The 18,691-nt window shown below is 42.9% G+C and overlaps 1 protein-coding gene across 1 annotated transcript; it reads right to left on the bottom strand.

Moving 5' to 3' along the window:
- Positions 1-320: 320 nt before the first annotated feature.
- LOC147240646 (brevican core protein-like) lies at positions 321-17,191 on the bottom strand. The gene is made up of 14 exons (XM_086192549.1): positions 16,861-17,191; positions 9,895-9,974; positions 9,427-9,804; positions 9,064-9,238; positions 8,538-8,665; positions 8,133-8,426; positions 7,183-7,986; positions 5,548-6,897; positions 2,875-2,982; positions 2,123-2,281; positions 1,956-2,038; positions 1,436-1,580; positions 1,175-1,357; positions 321-1,004 (listed from the first exon to the last, which is right to left on the bottom strand). The coding sequence occupies exons 1-14, from the start codon at positions 16,878-16,880 to the stop codon at positions 883-885; spliced, it is 4,029 nt and encodes a 1,342-aa protein (XP_086048675.1). The 5' UTR covers positions 16,881-17,191; the 3' UTR covers positions 321-882.
- Positions 17,192-18,691: the final 1,500 nt, after the last annotated feature.

Here is an 18,691-nt window from a genome sequence, read left to right as displayed (position 1 = left end):
ATATGCAAAAACAAATAAGTCCTCTGCAAAAGTAAATTAAATCAAAATTTCAGTGATAACTACCCTGTCAAAGTTCATTATCAGCTTTAATGGGTCCTGACTGGCGGCCATCTTCCAGTGTGATCCATGAGGCCGACTTAGTGACGGTTCTACTTTAGGAATCCTCCCTCATGTTGGGGTTCTGTATGTTCTAGCAAGTGGCTCCGTGTGATGAACGCAGCACAGTGAGCATAGCAAACACTCCCCACGAACTTTACTGTATTTCACCGTCTCTCAGAGCCACACAAAGTAAAAGCCACACACAAGCGCTTAAGGGTAGAATAAGAGAACAATTTATTCTTTGCTCTGTTCTACAAAACTTTATTACAACATAAAGCTGACGAACAAAACTGTGTCTGCTGGAAATCAAAGGTTTCTCTCGGGAAAAAAAGGCGTCGGACAGCAATCGCGGGTGTGAAAATATGTACATGTATTTTTTGTTTTTCCTTTACCTTGTACTTTGGGATTCGTTATAAAAGTAGGAACTCCACATCACACAGAGAAGAACGTAACACTGTTGGATGGAAAGGTCTTAAAGACATTAGCACCATTGTGAAATAAGTTCTTAAGATTAAAAAAAAAGAAAAGCTGAGGAAGTTGATGACCCATCAGCCGATCACCTTAACCTCTAATACATTAATGTCTAAAATCTCTGACAGAATACAGTAGAAAGGATTTTTGAGAGACATCCAGGAAAGAAGTGGAAATTTCAGTTTGTGCCCCCTTGATTTTGTCCTGTTTGAGCATTAATCGGTTAAAGCGTGTATTTGTCAAGTTACAACAGCAGAATTTGAAAAACAAACAAACAAACAAAAAAATAAAGGAAAAAGACACAGATGTGTTTTAAAACTTGATGTCCCAGTACTGAGGTGACATTTTAGTGGTCTCAAATTCATCTTCAGTCGGGGTAAAGTTGCTGTCTGTCGGTGATGTCACTTCAAGGTCTTGGTTTAAAGCGCCGGTCTCTGAAAGGAAATACGTCACTATGTTGCTAACACTTTGAAATTGAAATTGTGTGTTTGTTAGTTTTGATTCTCCTCGCTGTATTTTGGTGGTAATATATGTATTATCTGGAGTTGAAGGTGCAGTACCGAGGTGTTTCCTTTGTCAGGGTTCAATTAAGCCGCCATCTTACCTGGGGTGCACACAATTTGGGGTCTCTCCCACCCTCCACCAGCCAGACACCTGACCAGAGGGTTCAGTCTCTGATGGAAACCCTGATCGCAGTGATAACGCACAACTGCGTTGGTCTCGTATCGCTGGCGAAGCTTTCCGAATATGAAGGCATTTCTGACCTTGGGCGGTGGACCACACGAGGCTGAAGGGGAAGTTGAAACGCAGTGAATTTTTCAGAAACCCTGTGAGTCGTGTGATGAAAAACCTGTCTGCTACTCACAGGTGCCTTTCTTGCAGGTGTAGGCCAGGTGATAGTTGCAGGGTACGTCGCTCCAGCGCCCGTCATCGTGCCACACCATCACCACGCAGTCCTCCCCAGACAGGAAGTAGCTGTCCGGCTGACCTCGGTACCAGTTCTCATACAACTGTGCACATAGAGAGAGGAAACATGGATGGTTTGTCAAATAATTCTGCTCCCACGTCTCAAATATCCATATTGATATGAGCTTCAATGAGAGAGAACCATTTCATTCTCAAGGTACAACTCCAGCATCCCCTCTTTGCTGAACTTTTATTGTTTTTAACCATTTTTTGTGGTAAAATAAGACATGAAAAACCTTGAACCAGAGTCAATACAGAGTGTGTCTATGTATATATATATACATATACATAGACACACACAACGTCAACACTATTTTTCTTCTTCTGTACATTTCAATATCCCCCACCCACACACACACACACACACACACACACATACACACATTGACTCAAACATCATTTAAATGAACACTTCTCACCAGCGGGTTTCCATCAGACCAGCGGAAATCATCCTCAATGGTTTTATCATTCAAGCCAGTCCACTGATATTCTTTGTAGTTGTCTGGAAGGGACAGTGGTAACACTCAGATATGACCATAATACATCATCCACCAATGTCTTGGTCTTATCGTTGCACTGAACCTACTGTTGATGTAGTCCTGCTCCTCGGGCGTCAGGATGGACACCAGGTGAGCTCCCTGCACGCGACACTGCTGCTCCGCCACCTCCCAGCTCAGCCGCTGGCTGAAGTGTCGGTAGCAAAAGCCTTGAAACTTGTCCCAGCCTGGTTCACATCTCTCCAGGTCTGAAAACATCACACAAAGAGTCTCATATAGTGGTGACTTCATTCTGTGCCCGCATATTTACTGGAAACAGTTGTTCTCTGAGAAGAGCCGCGCTTATGAGTGACTTTGAAATGCTTCTATTTTGAGATCAGGAGTACATTAGTGTGTTATTTCGAGATAGTTAAGCTCTTATTTCTCGTGACAATAGCTGAATCTACCTCTATTTCAAACAAAAGACAATTTTCTCAAGATCTTTGCTTACACAGCTCGAGTAACTCATCTTCTCGGTTATTTCAAGACAACAAGTCAACATCCTTTTGTTTTCTCCGGATAAATAACCTTTCAAGAGAAAATGAATGTAGGTATCTTGAGATAACAATTTGGACTTAATGACGTTTTTATCTAGAGATAACGGAATATAAAAGTCAAGAGAAGCACAGCAGTTCTCAGCCTCTGTTCATAAAAGCTCATAAAAAAAACCATCTTTTGCTGGCAATAATTTAGCTGATTAAACAGCGCCTCGATGTTTACTGGTTGAAAAAAAAATCTTGGCATAATTAGTTATCTTCCGTTAAACAGCCCCCACACTTAAGTTAAGCATCATGGAGCTCACCCATGTGACACAAGTCTCCGCCGTACGTTGGGAGACAGAGACACTGAATCTGTCCATTGAGGTCAGTGCAGGTTCCTCCGTTGAGACAGGGGTTCTGGAGACAAGCATCTGGAACACATTAGTGAAGCGGTTCAGATTATTCTAGAACTGTTCAGTGTTGATGATCGAATTAAGTTTATACACATATATGATACACATATGTGATCATTTCAACAAATACATATTAATTATTTACTGAGTAGATTAAGGTATACACTTTTTTCTTCATCCTCTTCCACATATCTTCCAATAGAAGAAGCAGGGTCATGATACATAAGAGCCACTAGATGGCAGCAGGGAACAAGCCTTGGAGGGAGTCCTGCCAGGAAAAACTCTTCATGTCCACTTGAGTCTTCTTCTGTTGCTTCAGTACCCAGAAACCAGTTTTTTAATTTTCTCCTTCTTCTCTTTTCTAAAGCCCTCCGTGTAATTGTTAGTTTCTATGTTTTAAGTGGCGTTGTATAGAAGACAGATGGTGGTTTCTGACGTGAGATTTTAGGCGCGATGCTACATTCACTCGTAATATCACACTGATACATATTGTGTGAGGAATATTATTGGCAAAATATTATGAATAATAATAGCTGGTGTGGTTTTATCACCAACTTTTTGCTGTGAAATTTGACTTGAAAGTGAACGATACACATCAGTTCATGCTAATAAGGACCCCTGGTGTTTCCCAGTGGGAGACATGAAATTATAGTTTGCTATATTGCCAATAACTGATCCAGTTACTGCAGTACTGCAGGCTGTTGCATCACTTAAGTATATCTTCTGCAGTTTCCACTGGACTCACAAATTCATCATTTCCTCTGTGAGTCTAATTAACAGGAAAAAATGCAATTAAAAAAACTACAGATCAGAAAATTAAGTAAAATCTTCTTTAAAAGGCCACTCTAAACGTGTTGGGTGTGACATTGCATGAAATCTCAGGATTTTCCAGCATGTTTATGCGAGTATACAGTCCTCATCTCTTACTACTCTGAAGTTTTTACTCTGAATGGACACTACGCAAGGGTCGGCCTAGTCCTTTAAATTTCTGGGTCCAAAAAAAAAAGGATGAAAGTAACCACATTTGTGTCCAAACTTGAATAAAACATTTTACAAGTGGTTTTGGTTTATTTGTGTTTCCTTGACACCCTATAAACAGGAACCCCGGGGTGCCTGTCATTATACTGTATGCTCACTCATACTGTTTTCAGAAATCTCTGTGGTTTTCGGTGCGAATGGGGGATAATAAGCGCTTTACGCAATTTTAATGAGAATCATACGACACTCAGAATTATTGCCTGATTTGTTGAAGAAAAAAAACAACAACATAAAATAAAATCGTGTTATCAACCACTTCCTGAGGTAGCGCAGGAACAGACAGGGACCTCCTTTCGATCCTCTCCTCTTTTTTATTATAAGTCTGTGGGTCGTGTCCTGCAAAATAATGCATCGATGTTTAAAAGAACCCTGCATGGTTTGTTGTGTTTTAACAAGTGGCAACATTCCATCAGAATTTTGATGGATTTTTTGCTTCTGCAGGTGGAAGAGTGAAGCTCTACATTTTGAAGAACGGATCCCTTTTAATTAGCAAGTAAATTCTACCGGTTACTTCCACTAATGTGATGTTCTCTTTCCTCGGCCAAAATGGGCAACGGGCATATGATGCAAATACTCACCTGACACTGAACAATGTAGTGACACAAACAAATGTCTGGTAAGTATACTGAAGTAAAAACAAAAGGAAATAAAGTGTAAACATCTCATACCGAAGAAAATCAAACCAGATGTAGCAATAGATGGAAAGACAAGAAACAAATATTCATTAGTTGATTTTATCATGTTCACACCTGAAAACACAATACAAATCCTGATAGATGATAAACAGTAGACTGCGACGAGGACAAAACCATAAAATTTGCACACAAAAAAAAAGAAAAAACGATGATGTTTGTGCTTATAATCATCTAACTGTGATCTAAATTTTTTTTTAAAAAAGCAACAGAAATTCAGTTCCACCACGTGACTTGACCGGGTGTTTATAGATTAAATGTCGACTGTTCAAGACATTATTTCAGTAGCACTGGTGGCTTCAGTTACATTCACCACAATTGCTGCAATAGTCCAGAATCCCTTATCGAGTGACTTCCAGATTACAGCAGGAGATTCCGTTACCCAGAAGAAAATGATAGTGTGAAGATATTTGCCCTCAGGAATGAATCAAGTCAAAGTAAACAGATACACCACAGCTGGAATCCTCATTCTGGAACAGCCACATTCATTCAGAAGCATCTCTCTATGTCACAATACTTCACAGAAGTCAATATTTTAGAGGAGGAGGAAAACGTCATGCAGAACAAGACAAACGTCAGACGGGAGCCGTCCCCAGTGTGAGTATCTTGAAGAGGAGGTGGGATCACAAGGAGAGAGGTGAGGAGTGTTTTAAGGTGGGGGGGGGGGGTCAGAAGTGTGAGTGGGCTTGTTGAGACAACGAGTGAAACAAAGTCATTTGAAAGGGGGGAGGTGTTTTAAAGAAAATGGAGCAAGGCGGGTTGGGGCAGAAGACAGACCAGGGATTCTAGGACATCGCTGCGTCGAGTAGGAAGCAGAGGACGGTTAGGCTGATGAGAGTGACTGTAACATTACCTGAAGATCTCCCTGTACCGCCTACAGCTGCCCTCTCATTGGGTGACATGTGAAGGGTGGGCAGCTGGGTGAGACTAAAGTCAACATCTACCACACCCCCGTCCACTGGGGGTATTAGGGTGTGGGACTCTGCTGGCTGGTGGAAGACTGGGGGTGTCGAGGTGGTCGGGCTCCAGCTGTGCTTGGACCAGTGTGTGGTGGTCCTGACAGTGGTGGTCTTGGCGCTGGCAGCATTGGTCTTTGTACTGGACAAGAATTCTGGTGCCCTCGTGGAGGTGACGGAAGATCTTTTTCCGCTGAACTCCAGTTCATTCTGGGACTCTTGAGGTCCGGTTGTGGGTGTCAGCTGAAACTCTGAACTGAGAGGATAGACGGTAACTTCCTCTTCAAGGGTTTCTGTAACGTTGTCTTCAAGGGTTGTTGCAACCATGAGACCCTCTCCAGAGGTGGAGGTAACTTTAGCTTCCTCTTCAAAGCTTGGGCCAACTTCATCTTCCTCTCCAAACGCTGGGGTGGGTGTGAAATCTTCTTCAGTGGTTGGGGTAACTTCAGCTTCCCCTTCCAAGCTTGAGGCAACTTCATCTTCTTCACCGGCATCATCCTCTTCTTCAAGGATTGGGGCAACTTCATCTTCCTTTCCAAAAGCTGGGGTAGGTGTAAAATCCCCTCCAAAGGTTGGGGTAACTGGAGCTTCTTCTTCAGTGATGGGGGTAAGTGCAGATTCCTTTTCAAGGGTTGGGGTAGGTGTAGAATCCTCATCCAAAGCTTGGTCCATTTTAGCTTCCGCTTCAGTTGTTTGGCTGACTGCTACATTCTCTTTAAGAGTTGGAGCGACTTTAATGTGCTCTCCAATTGTTGCCCTAATGATAAGAGGTTCCTCTCCACTTGCTTCCTCATAAGTTGTGGCCGAAGTGCCGAAATGCACTCTGTGACCAGACGTCTGATACTGTCCTGAAGTGGAATCGGTTGGCACTTCGGAGGTGTTCGATCCCTCTGGCGATTCAGTGGTGGGTAAGCTCGCTACAGAAATCAACTGAACTACAGACTTTGTTGGGAGCGGCTGCTTTTCATCACTTGTGTCTTCAATTTCTAAGCTTGTACTTCCTTCCTGTCTTGAAAAGGAGTCCCACAACCATGCTGCTGCAGAGAGGATATCCAAGCTCGGTTTGTTAGTATGTTGTGGCCCGGGTGAAGAGGTTGGATCTTGGGCTGATGTAGGAGGTTCTGAGGTGCCGTTACGAGGTACAGTACTGCTGCTGGTAGAGGCCCCAGGCGTTTGGTAAGTTGAGACGCTGGTTGTTGATTCTGATGTCGGGAGAAATCTGACAGCTTCGACTCCGAGGTCACTTTCTGGAAAAGAACATAGAAAAATGTTTGAAGCTTCAATCGATTCTTGATATGTTGACTATTTCTAGCCCTGACAGAGCCATGTATCCAGGGATTTCCATGATGAATTGTCTGTTTGGCAGTCTACCATTTTCAGACTGAAATATCTCTACTTGCCATAACATTCAAAAAAAGATATTCATGGGGAAAAGAGGATCAAACTGACTTTTCGTCTTGTGCCACAACAAAATTTTCAAACTTTAGCTTGTATGGCTTTTAATCTTGTCTCTGTCCAGCACCATTCCATACCTTGAGAAGTATCTCCAGACTCATCCTGAGGGATCAGCAGCGAGGTTAGCTCATGAGGGGAGAGGGTCGTTTGAGCTGACTGTGCAACAAGCTCTCCTTCTTTTGATGAATAAGTCGTGAGAGACACCTCCTCCTCCAGGGTCATCTGAAGCTTGGGGTCAAGGGTCACAGGAGTGGTCTCTAGGATATTCTCATCCTCAGTATGGTTGCTGTACATCTCAGTGTAGTTGTCAAGTGTGCTGTTCAATTCCAATGTGGTCTCCTGCATTTGTAGCGTTGCTTCAGATGTATTCTCTCTGGAGGTTGCGTCTGGAACTGTCTGGTTATGTGTGTGAGTGTCATTAAATCTGGGGAACCTCGTGGTGCTTTCAAGCTCAGACAAGTGAAGGTTGAAGCTCTGGTCTGAATCTGTTTGGTTGTAAAATGATGTGTTTTCAGGGGAACTGTACATTTCTTTGCTGTCAACGGTGCTGGCCATCAGTGCTGGAGACTGCTGAGAGCTTACTTCTGTAGAGGGTGAAGTTTTGTGGAGAAAATCGAATGATGATGTGGTGCTGTAAAGAGACTCAGGTGTGTCTGACATGAGCGTTGTGTGTGTGTCAACCAGGTTCTCTTCGGTTGAAGGGCCAGAGATAAAGGGGAAGGATTCAAGCACACTCTGAGCCTCTCGCTCCACTTGCTCGGTATGTTGACTTAGTTGCAGTTGTTGATCGTTTTCCATCATAATAACAACATCTTGTTCGAGGTCCCCAGCTTCTGTGGCCACGTAGTCCACAGTCGAGTCAGAGGGCACATCTCTAGTATCTGCAAAAATCAGGTTTAAGAAATAGAGGCCATGAAATATTATGTCTTCCACCTTACGGTTACATGCATAAAATGTCTTAAAAATTAAGTTAAGTTCCACCAAATCAAATCTTTGTTTAAGATATCTGAGAATAAAAAAAACGCACCTTTGAAACAATAGACGTCATGAAGGCTCGAGGGCTTTGGGAACACAGTTTGGTTGCTGAAGCGGTAGAGGGTTTTGACTCCTGACTGAGGGCCTCCACACCGGTCTCTGGGGGTTATGATGGGGTAACGTACACTGCCATCTGAGAGCCAGCCTGGGCTGCAACGGTCCAGACCTTCGCTCCACGCCAAGTACAACTGTGCTGTTGTAGCCAGCTGTGCTCCTGCAGCTCGGCAGTACGACTGCGCTTCATCGAATGACAACTGCTGTGGGGTGGAGTCATGGAACACCTCGCCTGTAAACACAGATTATTCTAAATCAACATGATATGTGCAGTACCCAGTAAAAATGTTCTTCAAATCATCATTTCCTTTCTTTAATATATTGATAAACCAAATAAACGAACCGTGCATTTGTTCCACGTAACAATAAACATCATAAAGATCCTCTGCATCCATTGTCCCATAATTTCTCACTCCTGGTTGCCCATCCATGTCTCCATAGCAACCTTCACGAGGCACTTGGATTGGATACCTGTAGAAGTAATGCAACACCAGAAACAATGAGCGTTTTCCTTCAGACAGATTTCTGATTTCATGGTGCTATTCTTAATACTTTACACTGATTTTCACAGGGAGACTTTGTGACTTCACATATTTCTGCGTAGAGGTCATAGTTCATCAAAATCTGAATCCAAATTTGACAACATTTGGTGTCTAAACAAACAGCCTTTTACAGAAGATTGTCTTAAGTTTACAGTATTAATTATTCAATAGTTCACAAGATTGATATCTAAAGCTTTGTCTCTCAGCATAAACAGACACCTATGGCTAAAAATAAGACAAAAAAAACAACAATTATGTGCTTATGTTTTGTTCATGTTACACCCAGAAATGTTTATTCACATTTTTACAGGTTAAATCAGATGATACCTGACAGACTGGTCCTCCAGCCAGCCGGCGTCACACTGCTCATAACCGTCATAATAAGCTGCCAGAAGCTGCTCAGGAGTCGCGATTTTTGCCCCGATGGCCTTACAAGCCTTCTTGGCCTGATGGAAGGAAAACACATACCGACCCAAGGCATCTCTGTAGTGGAACACAACACCTGAACACACACACACACACACACACACACACACGATACGACATTGAAATGAATGATACATGTTTAATGTATTTCTCTCAACCCTCTTTCTAGGTTGTTTTTTTATTGAAATTTGATCAAAGCAATCAAAATGGTTCAAAAAGATATATGCTGTATAAATAATTTCATCATCTTCATCTTTTTGTTACCTTTGACCTTGAGCTGGATGATGTCACTGGCGTCCTCCAGGCCCTGCTGCACCTCACAGCGATAGTGACCAGAGTCGCTGGAGCGCAGAGGTCCCAGCCACAGTGACAGGTCATCAGGAGAGGAGGTGTAGTTGAGCAGGGCGGCTCGGTCTCGGTACGCCTCATTGACTTTCACCCTTTGACCCCGTGCCACTAAGATCTGTGTTTCCACCCCACCTGATACAACCGTCCACTTGATCCGCGGTGGAGCGGGTGAAGGAGAGGAGGACGCTGGTGCGGAGGACAGAGACACCGAGCAGGGGAGGGTGATGGAGCTGCCCGGTGGGGCGAACACAGGATCTGAATGGGGGATGGTCACCTGGAGAAGCTGGGCATAATCTGCAGGAAATCATTAAGCGGGGGTGCTCTTGTTACAGTTGGAATGATTAAAATTTTACAGGTAATAAGAGCCAAGTTAGAGACACTTACCAAAAGCAGATGGAGTTTGAGTTGGAAAGGCCAGAGAGAGACGACAGACTGAACAGAACAGGGCAACAATGTGGAAATGTCTAAAAGGATAAAGAGGCAAAAACAGCAAGAATTAAAGTGAGATATAAATAGTCGTAAAGTAAACTCATGGCAGGAGGGACATAAAAATGAAAGACGGATTATTTCTACTTTCTAATCTCCGGTATCCAATTTCACACCTTTTTAACCTTTCTGATGCTGAAGATTTGATTTTGTTGGTTCAGTTAGCCGGCAGACATGCTCCAATGATCCAGAACCAAACTGATTTATTCAGAGGTCATGACTACACCTTCATAAGTCTCTTACCTCCAACACAGCATCTCAAGGGTACAGTTACTGTGCTTGGCTGTCTACTATTTATGATTTGTATTTACCACTATAATATACCTCATGCTACGACACCGTTCAGCACTCTCTGCTAAATGCTAACATCATCATCCTGCTAACATGTGAGAATGAATGTTTTTTACCTATTTTCATGGACGTCCATCATATTTAGACACTATTCAGTCTATTTCACAAATAAACCTCAGAATGGGGCTAAAGGAACAGTCCTCAGTGTTTCTCATCATGCATAAAAAAAAGTGAAATTATTTTTTGCGATATTGAAGTCTTGGTCAAAGTAGCGACCTAAAGGGAGGGTTTTCCCAAGAAAAACAGCCAACAAACATAAATATAAATGCCCAAAACAGCCTATGTTGATCTTTATGTGATGGATCACTTAAAACCAAGGGACAGAGGGAAATCAAACAACAATACAAATGAGAAAGTAACTCCAGAGAGCTGCTGGAGCCTTGTTTTTGTTCCGTGTGGCCCACTCCCTGGTCCTTTCAGTGTGGCGTCTGCATGCTCTCCAGGTTACCTCCCTCACCACAAACATGTAGAAAGCTATTATGTTGCTATTATCCACTACTCCATAGAGGACGGGTTAAATGCCGTGGACACATTTCATGACAATAAAGATCTTCTTCTTTTTCTTAGCCATGAGGCAAGACTGCTGTTTCGGGGACTGGCACACCACTAAGTTTCCTGCTTGCAACCACAAGTCAAGACAGTGTTTTAAAAACCATGATTGTCCCTTTAAGCTTAAGCTTAAAAGTGCTTATTTGAATCCAAACCATGATCTTTCCCTCATTCCTAAGCGGACTTTAACATTTTTCAACATTAATTCGTAATGGGAGCCAAACAGAGATTTGTTTGATTTGTCTTATCAAACAATTGAAGTTTAGTTGGATTGGAGAACTTGTTGGGACTGACAGACGGACCACGCCATCGACAGAGCTGCACTACTTTCGAGGCCTAAACGTTAAATCATATAAATTATGCCTATAATTTATATGCGGAGCAAAGACTGAAAGAAGAAAAACAAACTACAGCCACCATAAAGTGGATACATTTGAATGGACACCAGTTTCCTCCAAAACTGCACATTATAACTACCACAAACTTTTACTGAAGACGTGATTTGTTGCAGGGCTGCTTTAGCTTTTGCCAGGTATGCCTAGAAAGCATCTAAGCTTACATACCATGTACGGATGGTCACCTGTTTATTTTGGCAAAATAGTTCTTTACTTTTACAGACATTATGACACTCCAGCGAAATCTCCAACTAAAAGAATGTAAAAGAAACTGAAAAGTGAACCTCAAAACTCAGCTGCAGTTAAAAAAAAAGAAGAGCAAATCAAAGTCTTTTGGTTTTCAAAGGGAAGCTGAAAGCACAAGCCCTTCACCACAAACCATTCATCACCTCCGGGAGCTAATGACACAGCGTCTCAGCCCAGCGGCATCCTGCCATCTCTCCGTCACCAGACTGGCCCTGTTATTAAGCCAGCAGCCATGGCAGCATGCTCGCGGTGACCTCACACAACCTTCCGAGGCAGCAGCAGCAGTGATGAAGCTGTTCATTCATTAATAAAGAGCGCCGCTCCTGCTTCCAATTACATATCAGGGCCAATAGTCGTTTAAGTGCTTTAAAATTGAGAAATTTACCAAAGTAACTGATTTCCTTTCTGTATTTTTTATCATTGGAAATGGTGAATACAACCCTCTATCCCTGTGAATGGTTCCATCTGAAATTTAGAACAGGTAACTCTTACAAAGTATTTTGACCTGATGATAAGACAATATAGAAAATGAAACTGTTACAAATCCATCTAATATTTAATGAGATATTTAAAGCCACAAAAACAGGAAACTTGTTGGTGGTGACAAAGAAATACTTTGTCACCATCACACTGCTAACATGATTAAAATACTTCAAGTCTGAATATCAGGGAAAAACTCAATTTTAATGTTTTCATGTTTCCGATGAGATTTGTGTCGCCTAAAGTCATAACTCACACTTCACAACCCTCTGATAGTCCCTACCTCAAAAAAAGAGAAGCAGAGAAAAACAAATAAATGTTAAAAATAGAAACTGTAAACTTACAATGGTCTCTCTTGCATAAAGTCGTGTCACAATACACAATCCTATAATTCCCGAGCACCAAATATACATTCAGTTTGAAATCCCAACATCCCACACAAATGAAGAAAACAAGTGCTTTCATACTTGTGTTTGTTTTTGTTTTTTTTATAAAATGGTGGTTTATTGCGCACTCCGAGCTGAAAGTTAGTTTCACGCTCGATAAAATACTTTGATTGTGCTGTAGATGTTGGAATTGTACGGGCACTTCTGCTGGAATGTCTAGTGGGACGTGCGCGTGTGTGTATGTGTGTGTGACCTGAATGCGAGCTGCCGACACAAAAAGAAATCCCATCCGCTTTAAACGTGGTCCTCAACACAGCCTCAACATCCATCAACACTCTTGATGGACAAAAAAGTTAAGATACTGAGTTCAGAGGAGATTCAGTCTGTGTGGCAACCTCATTGATTAAGATGAAGCTTTCATTTTTTTGGGGACGTAATTACGTGGCTGGGTGTAAAGAAACTCCACGCTCGTCTTTGCTGCGACGACGCCGCTGGAGAGACACACATGTTTAACAAGCACTAACAAAGTTGGCTTTTCTGCATCTGCGTATCAAATAACCTTCGCAAGAGTCCACACAAACACAGCCGCTAACTTGTGTCAAATTAGAATGGCGTCCTTTGATGGTAGAATAACTGTTGTCTGTTTCCTCACCAGCTGGGGAGGGGGACTCCATGGGCTGGTGTCACTATTAGTATTCTTGAGAAGAAAACCTCTTACAAAAAGTGAACAGTGGTCCAGGAGGACAGCTGCGCACTGTGCTTTCTCTTCATACCGCCGGCCTCACAAAAGGCCTCAGGGAAAATTAAAGGACGGGGCACTGGCACACTTGCTTGCTTTTTCTCTCTTCAGTTCTCTCACTCTTTTTAAGGACTGAAAAAGAAGTTTCCAACCGCTATGAACCGCCCCAGAGCATGCTTAAAAGAAACTAAAAGTGAAACATATAGTGAGAATGTTTAAATATTTTGCGCTTTCAGATTGATGACGGAGAAGGAAAAAAATCCTGGTCTCTTCATGTTTGTTCCTTCTTTACGTCAGTTTTTCACTTTGTCACTGAGCTTGTCACTCTGCATTTTCTGCTCAATTTACTGAGAGTACGACTGCAGCAGAAATCAATGACACACTTCATTTACAGGTCGTCAAAGTGCAAACACAGCATTATCCACGAGAAGAGCTAATCCACTGTTGTGTGTGTGTGTGTGTGTGTGTGAGACAGAGAGAGAGAGAGAGAGAGAGAGAGAGAGAGAGAGAGAGAGAAAACAGACTGACATGTTAGTCATCAGCTGACAAGAGACACTGAAACCGCAGGGTGAATTTAAAATGTGGATGATGAGATCTTCGTCTGTGCTGACCTGGCAACAAGCCCGCTCACTATTATATCATGTGGGTGGCCTCTGTTCTCTGTTGCAGCGCCTGCATCAAGGTCAGCTTATGCAAACCATGTTTCAGTTCCGGAACCTGGACAATGACCACTTATCACCATTTAATCAGGTCAAACTGGTTTGACCCTGCACAGCACCGAGCTGGAACTGCAATGATGAAGAGCGACGGAGTTAATACAGGTAGAAATCTACTGTAGTCTGAGTTTATATTTACACACCGATCACCTCAGAACCGTCCACCCTCAGGTGCAGTTTGTAAAGGATTGGTGAACCTCCCAGCAGCTGCAGCCACAATTGCAATTGGTATTTAAACATCATCTACTGTAAAAGTATAAAACAGTACAGAACTATCTAGAAAGCACTTACAAGAGATCAGTAAAGAGGCTCCAAAATATGAACATATATCATTTATTTATTCCCGGTTGTCAAAAAGAGGTCATATTGGTCCAGAACTGATTCTTCCCATCTCCAGGGAAAATGGACTGAGCAAGTTTTAATCATCCAGCCATCCAAACACATCTTTCTCATCACAGAACCAGAAAATGTTCCAGATGGTTTCTAGGCACCAAAAGATTCTTCTGTCAACCATCAAGGAATCTGATCGAAATTCATCTCTTACATGTCCAGAAAAATACTGCTAATAGCAACATGCTGCCAGCGGCCTGGAGCAATCTTAATGATCAGCTACTTGATCCTGAATCCAGGTCACTCCTCAAAAGTTTATCATTCCGCTGAAATGAATCAACATCTGTCATTTAGTTTATTCTACAAGTACAAACAAATCAACACACACACACACACACACACACACACACACACACACACACACACACACACACACACACACACACACACACACACACACACACACACACACACACACACACACCTCTGATAACTAGCTCCTTGAATGAGACTTCTGCAGTTTGTTCAGTTCTAGCAAAATTCCTGACTGTTTTTTTCTGGATGTGAAAAAGCCTCTACTTGTATTAGTTCATGTTTTTAAAGTACGATCCAACTGCGTACCTCAGTATTAAAGACGAATCCAGAAGGATGAAGTCTTGCCATAACTAAAATTAGACAAATAAAACTTTGGACATTTGTATCACTGTAAAATGATTTTTTATTCACAATTTGATGATAATTTTTGAAAGGAGTCACCAACTGCCATGACCGAGTTGTCATCGGAAGAGAGGCAGGGTGCCCCTGGTCGGGTAGCCAGTCCAGCATGGGGCCAACATGTAGAAATAGACAACCATTCACACCTGTGAGCAACGTAGAGTATCCAAGCCGGAGTGCTCAGTGAGCCCTTGCGGGCCCTCTGCAGGGCCCCAACCAGCCACAGAGGATTCAATCTTAAAGCCTTGTTGCTGTGAAATACCAGCTCTGCCCCCCCCCCCCCACTGCCACCTCAACTCCCTGCAGAACATTTTCCTTCATAATTTAAAACTAATCCTATAAAAATTTTACACCCTTGTCAGAAAAGGTCGCTAGCAAAATACACTTTTAGCTGCCAAAGAACTTCCTCGGAATGGAAACTTTCCAAGTAGCGTGTAGTGATTCCCGATAAGACCAGTAAGAAGATGTGCTGGAGTTTAAAACAACCTGATGGGTGCAGCAGTCTCCTCATGCTATCACCTGAAGCAGAGCCCCTGACTGACTAAACATGGAATAGTCCATCAACGCCCGCGGGACCCAACACCCCTACACATCCAATGAGCTTTGTTCAAAGGGTTCTCCCACATTTCAGCCTGTGCAAACATCTGCCCTACACTGACAGTCCACCTCCCAACAAACATGGCCGATGTAAAAACCATCTGCCACATGATTCACCACCCAACACGCCTGCGAAATGGAACAAGAGAAGAAACATTTTCCAAACACCTCATCTGGGACATGACTCAACAAATCTGTCGATGACCACAGGCCGCGTGTCGGCAGACAAAGAACCTTTGAACAAAAGATCGTGGTACAGTAGAAGCTGCATGAACTTAACATTCATCAAACAGATAAAATTATGATTATAGTGCATTTGGTGATTTGGCTTGAAGGTGTTAAATCATGTACGATGTTCTTCAAATGTCGGAAAACGGGATATAATTAGCTCTACAAGCAAAAACTGCCATGTTCATTATATCTGCCTTTTTTTTTTGGAGAGAACACAAAATTCATATTCAGTTATTTTCTTGTAATTGTTTCTTTTTCTGAATCAAACTTCGGTGCATCAGCTGAGAATCAACATCACACACTCCTTATATGAGACATTCCCACATCCAACATGCGGGATGTTGCCTCTTCCGATAATAGAACACTCTGAATGTATCGAACCCTGAAAAAGCTTCTCAAAGTTCAATATGTTTGATCAGAAATGACCTTTTCAGCCACAACCAGCCTCTATGTTTTGTTCCACCAGTTCACATGTGACCAGGAATGACTTTTAAGACGTATCCTTAAAGGTCCTCCATCTCTTCATCCGATTTGCCCGTCTCTCCGTCTCTACCTGTCCGCTAATGGGTTTCACATGAGCCTTGAGGAGAGCTGCAGAGTGAACGCAAAGGGCAAAGTGTGCACTCTGGACAAAAGCACGTGTCTCCTCCTGCAGGGCACCATTTCAAAGCTTGATGTAACAGCACTTTAATCCCACAACAATAGCTTTTAAAAGAAAACAAATGTCAGAAAGTGAAACTTTATATTCAATAAATGGTAAAGAAAGTAAATCCATGGCATCCAACTTTGAATTGAATTGAAATTCACCGGCAAACTGGCGTGAAACATCTGATGGGGGCTTTAAAATTATTTCAAAACAATACAACTGATGTGAAGGAAGATGAGCAACCAGCCAAATATGCATCAAACCCACTGGAACATCAGACTTTACCAAAAAAGACGAAGAAGATAAAGACAAGTGAAAACTATTTAAGTGACTGCGTCAATTGCAGAACAATTTCAGGACCTCCACTGGGGACAGCAACTATTGTGATGCAATTCACCAGTCCATGTTTCTCCAGTGGAGAAGAAAAAAAAATGCTTATTAAAACTTTGATACGACCAAGAACGCATCACCACTTCAAACCTACCGCATTCTCCTAAGCAGCATTTTAGCTGATGAATGTTGACTGGACTTCTTGGCTGCTGTAGAAAAGTCTTCTCCGCCAGCTCAGCTTCGCTCGTCTTGCTGCAGTGCGACTGTCCTGCCGGGGGGGACGCGGCTCCGGATGCTCTGCGCAGGTACTAGAGCTGGGACTGCTGTCCGAGCGAACGACTCCCGGGAACCAGAGAAAGGAGGGAGTTGAGAGAAAGTGAAGTCGGATATGAAATCTTGAACTGCCCACTTTTTTTTTTTTTTCCCCTCCGCGCAATACAAGGGATGGAGATGGCGCATGCCTGTCAAGGAGGCGAAGGGAGGGATGACTTAAAATAACCGATGTCAAAAGCGTTGAGTGGAATCTGAATAAATCAGGCAGCAACTCGGAGTCCGTCGCTGCTGCTGCTGCTGCTGCTGCTGCAGCGGTGATGTTGCAGCTGCAGTAGAAGGATGAGGGAGCAGATAACAGTATCCAGAAGCTCCCCTGCTCCAGCTCACCTCACTGCTTTGGTGTGTGTTTGAATCACCTCGAACAAGTTCACACATCATCCTGCAGAGAAGGACGGATGAGGACAGTCCCTGGAAGACAGACTGTCTGATTCCAAGTCAGAAATAAATGTACAGAATACACAATGTCACAATTTATACTGAGTAACTCATTTTTGATCATCCCCAAAAAAAAGAAGCCACAAATTGGGGACGAACATCCCCCAAAGAGAGCTAATTAAACTGAAGAGACTAATTAAAGATATCTCTCCTCAAACATGTTCATAATGTTGCACTTAGTGAAAATTTACAAAGAAACTCAGAAAAGATGCTTTCTCACCGCTGCACACTCCTACACTGTTCAGACCCTTTATCCGTTCAGTCGATGAGGACATTTTTGATGCTTGTGCCAACCCAAACATTCAGTCATTCACACAATGAATCCAGAAGCTTCCTGGACTCCTGGTGGACTGAGGCTCAGGTGCTTTTCCTTAGTCAGCAAGACGGCTTTGTGGGGAAAATCTATTACACATCTCAGTCGGTTATAAATCGGGAGTTACATACATTTTCCAAAGATCGTCTTGGCTCAATCATTGATTTTCCCATCTGTGAGATGCAACCAGATGCAAAGACGATAAATAAGGTCAAGTTCATTGTGTACTTCTGCCCACTGCACACAGAGTGAATGGTGCTTTGTGGTGTTCAGCAGCCGCGGCTGGTGTTGCACACCTGAGGAATCTAACAGCTACACAGCAGCAGGACTGTCTGGAAGGGAAATGTTTAAGCTCAAAGAGAAGAGAAAGATCAGACGTGTGCGTCAGTTCCAGCTTGCTCCTCTAGCTCCGACTGACTGCTACAGCGATCCAGGTTGAGTCAAGTCCAAGCAGGAGTTTGCACACTGCAAGACGTCATCCTTTCAGCTGTCTTTTGTTTGTCAGGAGGTGAGGAGAAGCGGTAGACCACCACGGCCACACAGAAACCATCCAGCAGCTTTTCTCCACCGTTCAGTAATCTTTTCAAGCAGACATGCAATAATATGTTAAAATAACAACTGCATGAGCGCTGCTCCAAAGCTACTCCTGACCTCTGACCTGACTGCACTCTAAAGAAGAGGATATTGCCCGATGAAGATTTTACAATCAAAAATAATCCCCAAACTGCTACAAAATGAACTTTGTTGGGATTTAAGGTTCTCATTACTGTCAGTGACCAAATCAGTAGTTTTCAGTAACACTTGACACGTCCAGCCCTGCATTCCCAAGGCTGTAGCCACAACTTCTTGGGTAGCATACTAATCTGCTTAGCCATGATAAACACTAACCTCCAGGAGGCAGAAC

The sequence above is a fragment of the Aulostomus chinensis genome, chromosome 22, assembly GCF_037954235.1.
Source record: "Aulostomus chinensis isolate RoL2024-O1b breed Wild chromosome 22, RoL_Achi_v1.0, whole genome shotgun sequence".
NCBI classification, from domain to species: Eukaryota; Metazoa; Chordata; class Actinopteri; order Syngnathiformes; family Aulostomidae; genus Aulostomus; species Aulostomus chinensis.
The sequence above is the reverse complement of the archived record's forward strand: the minus strand, read 5'-3'. Positions and strand labels throughout refer to the sequence as shown.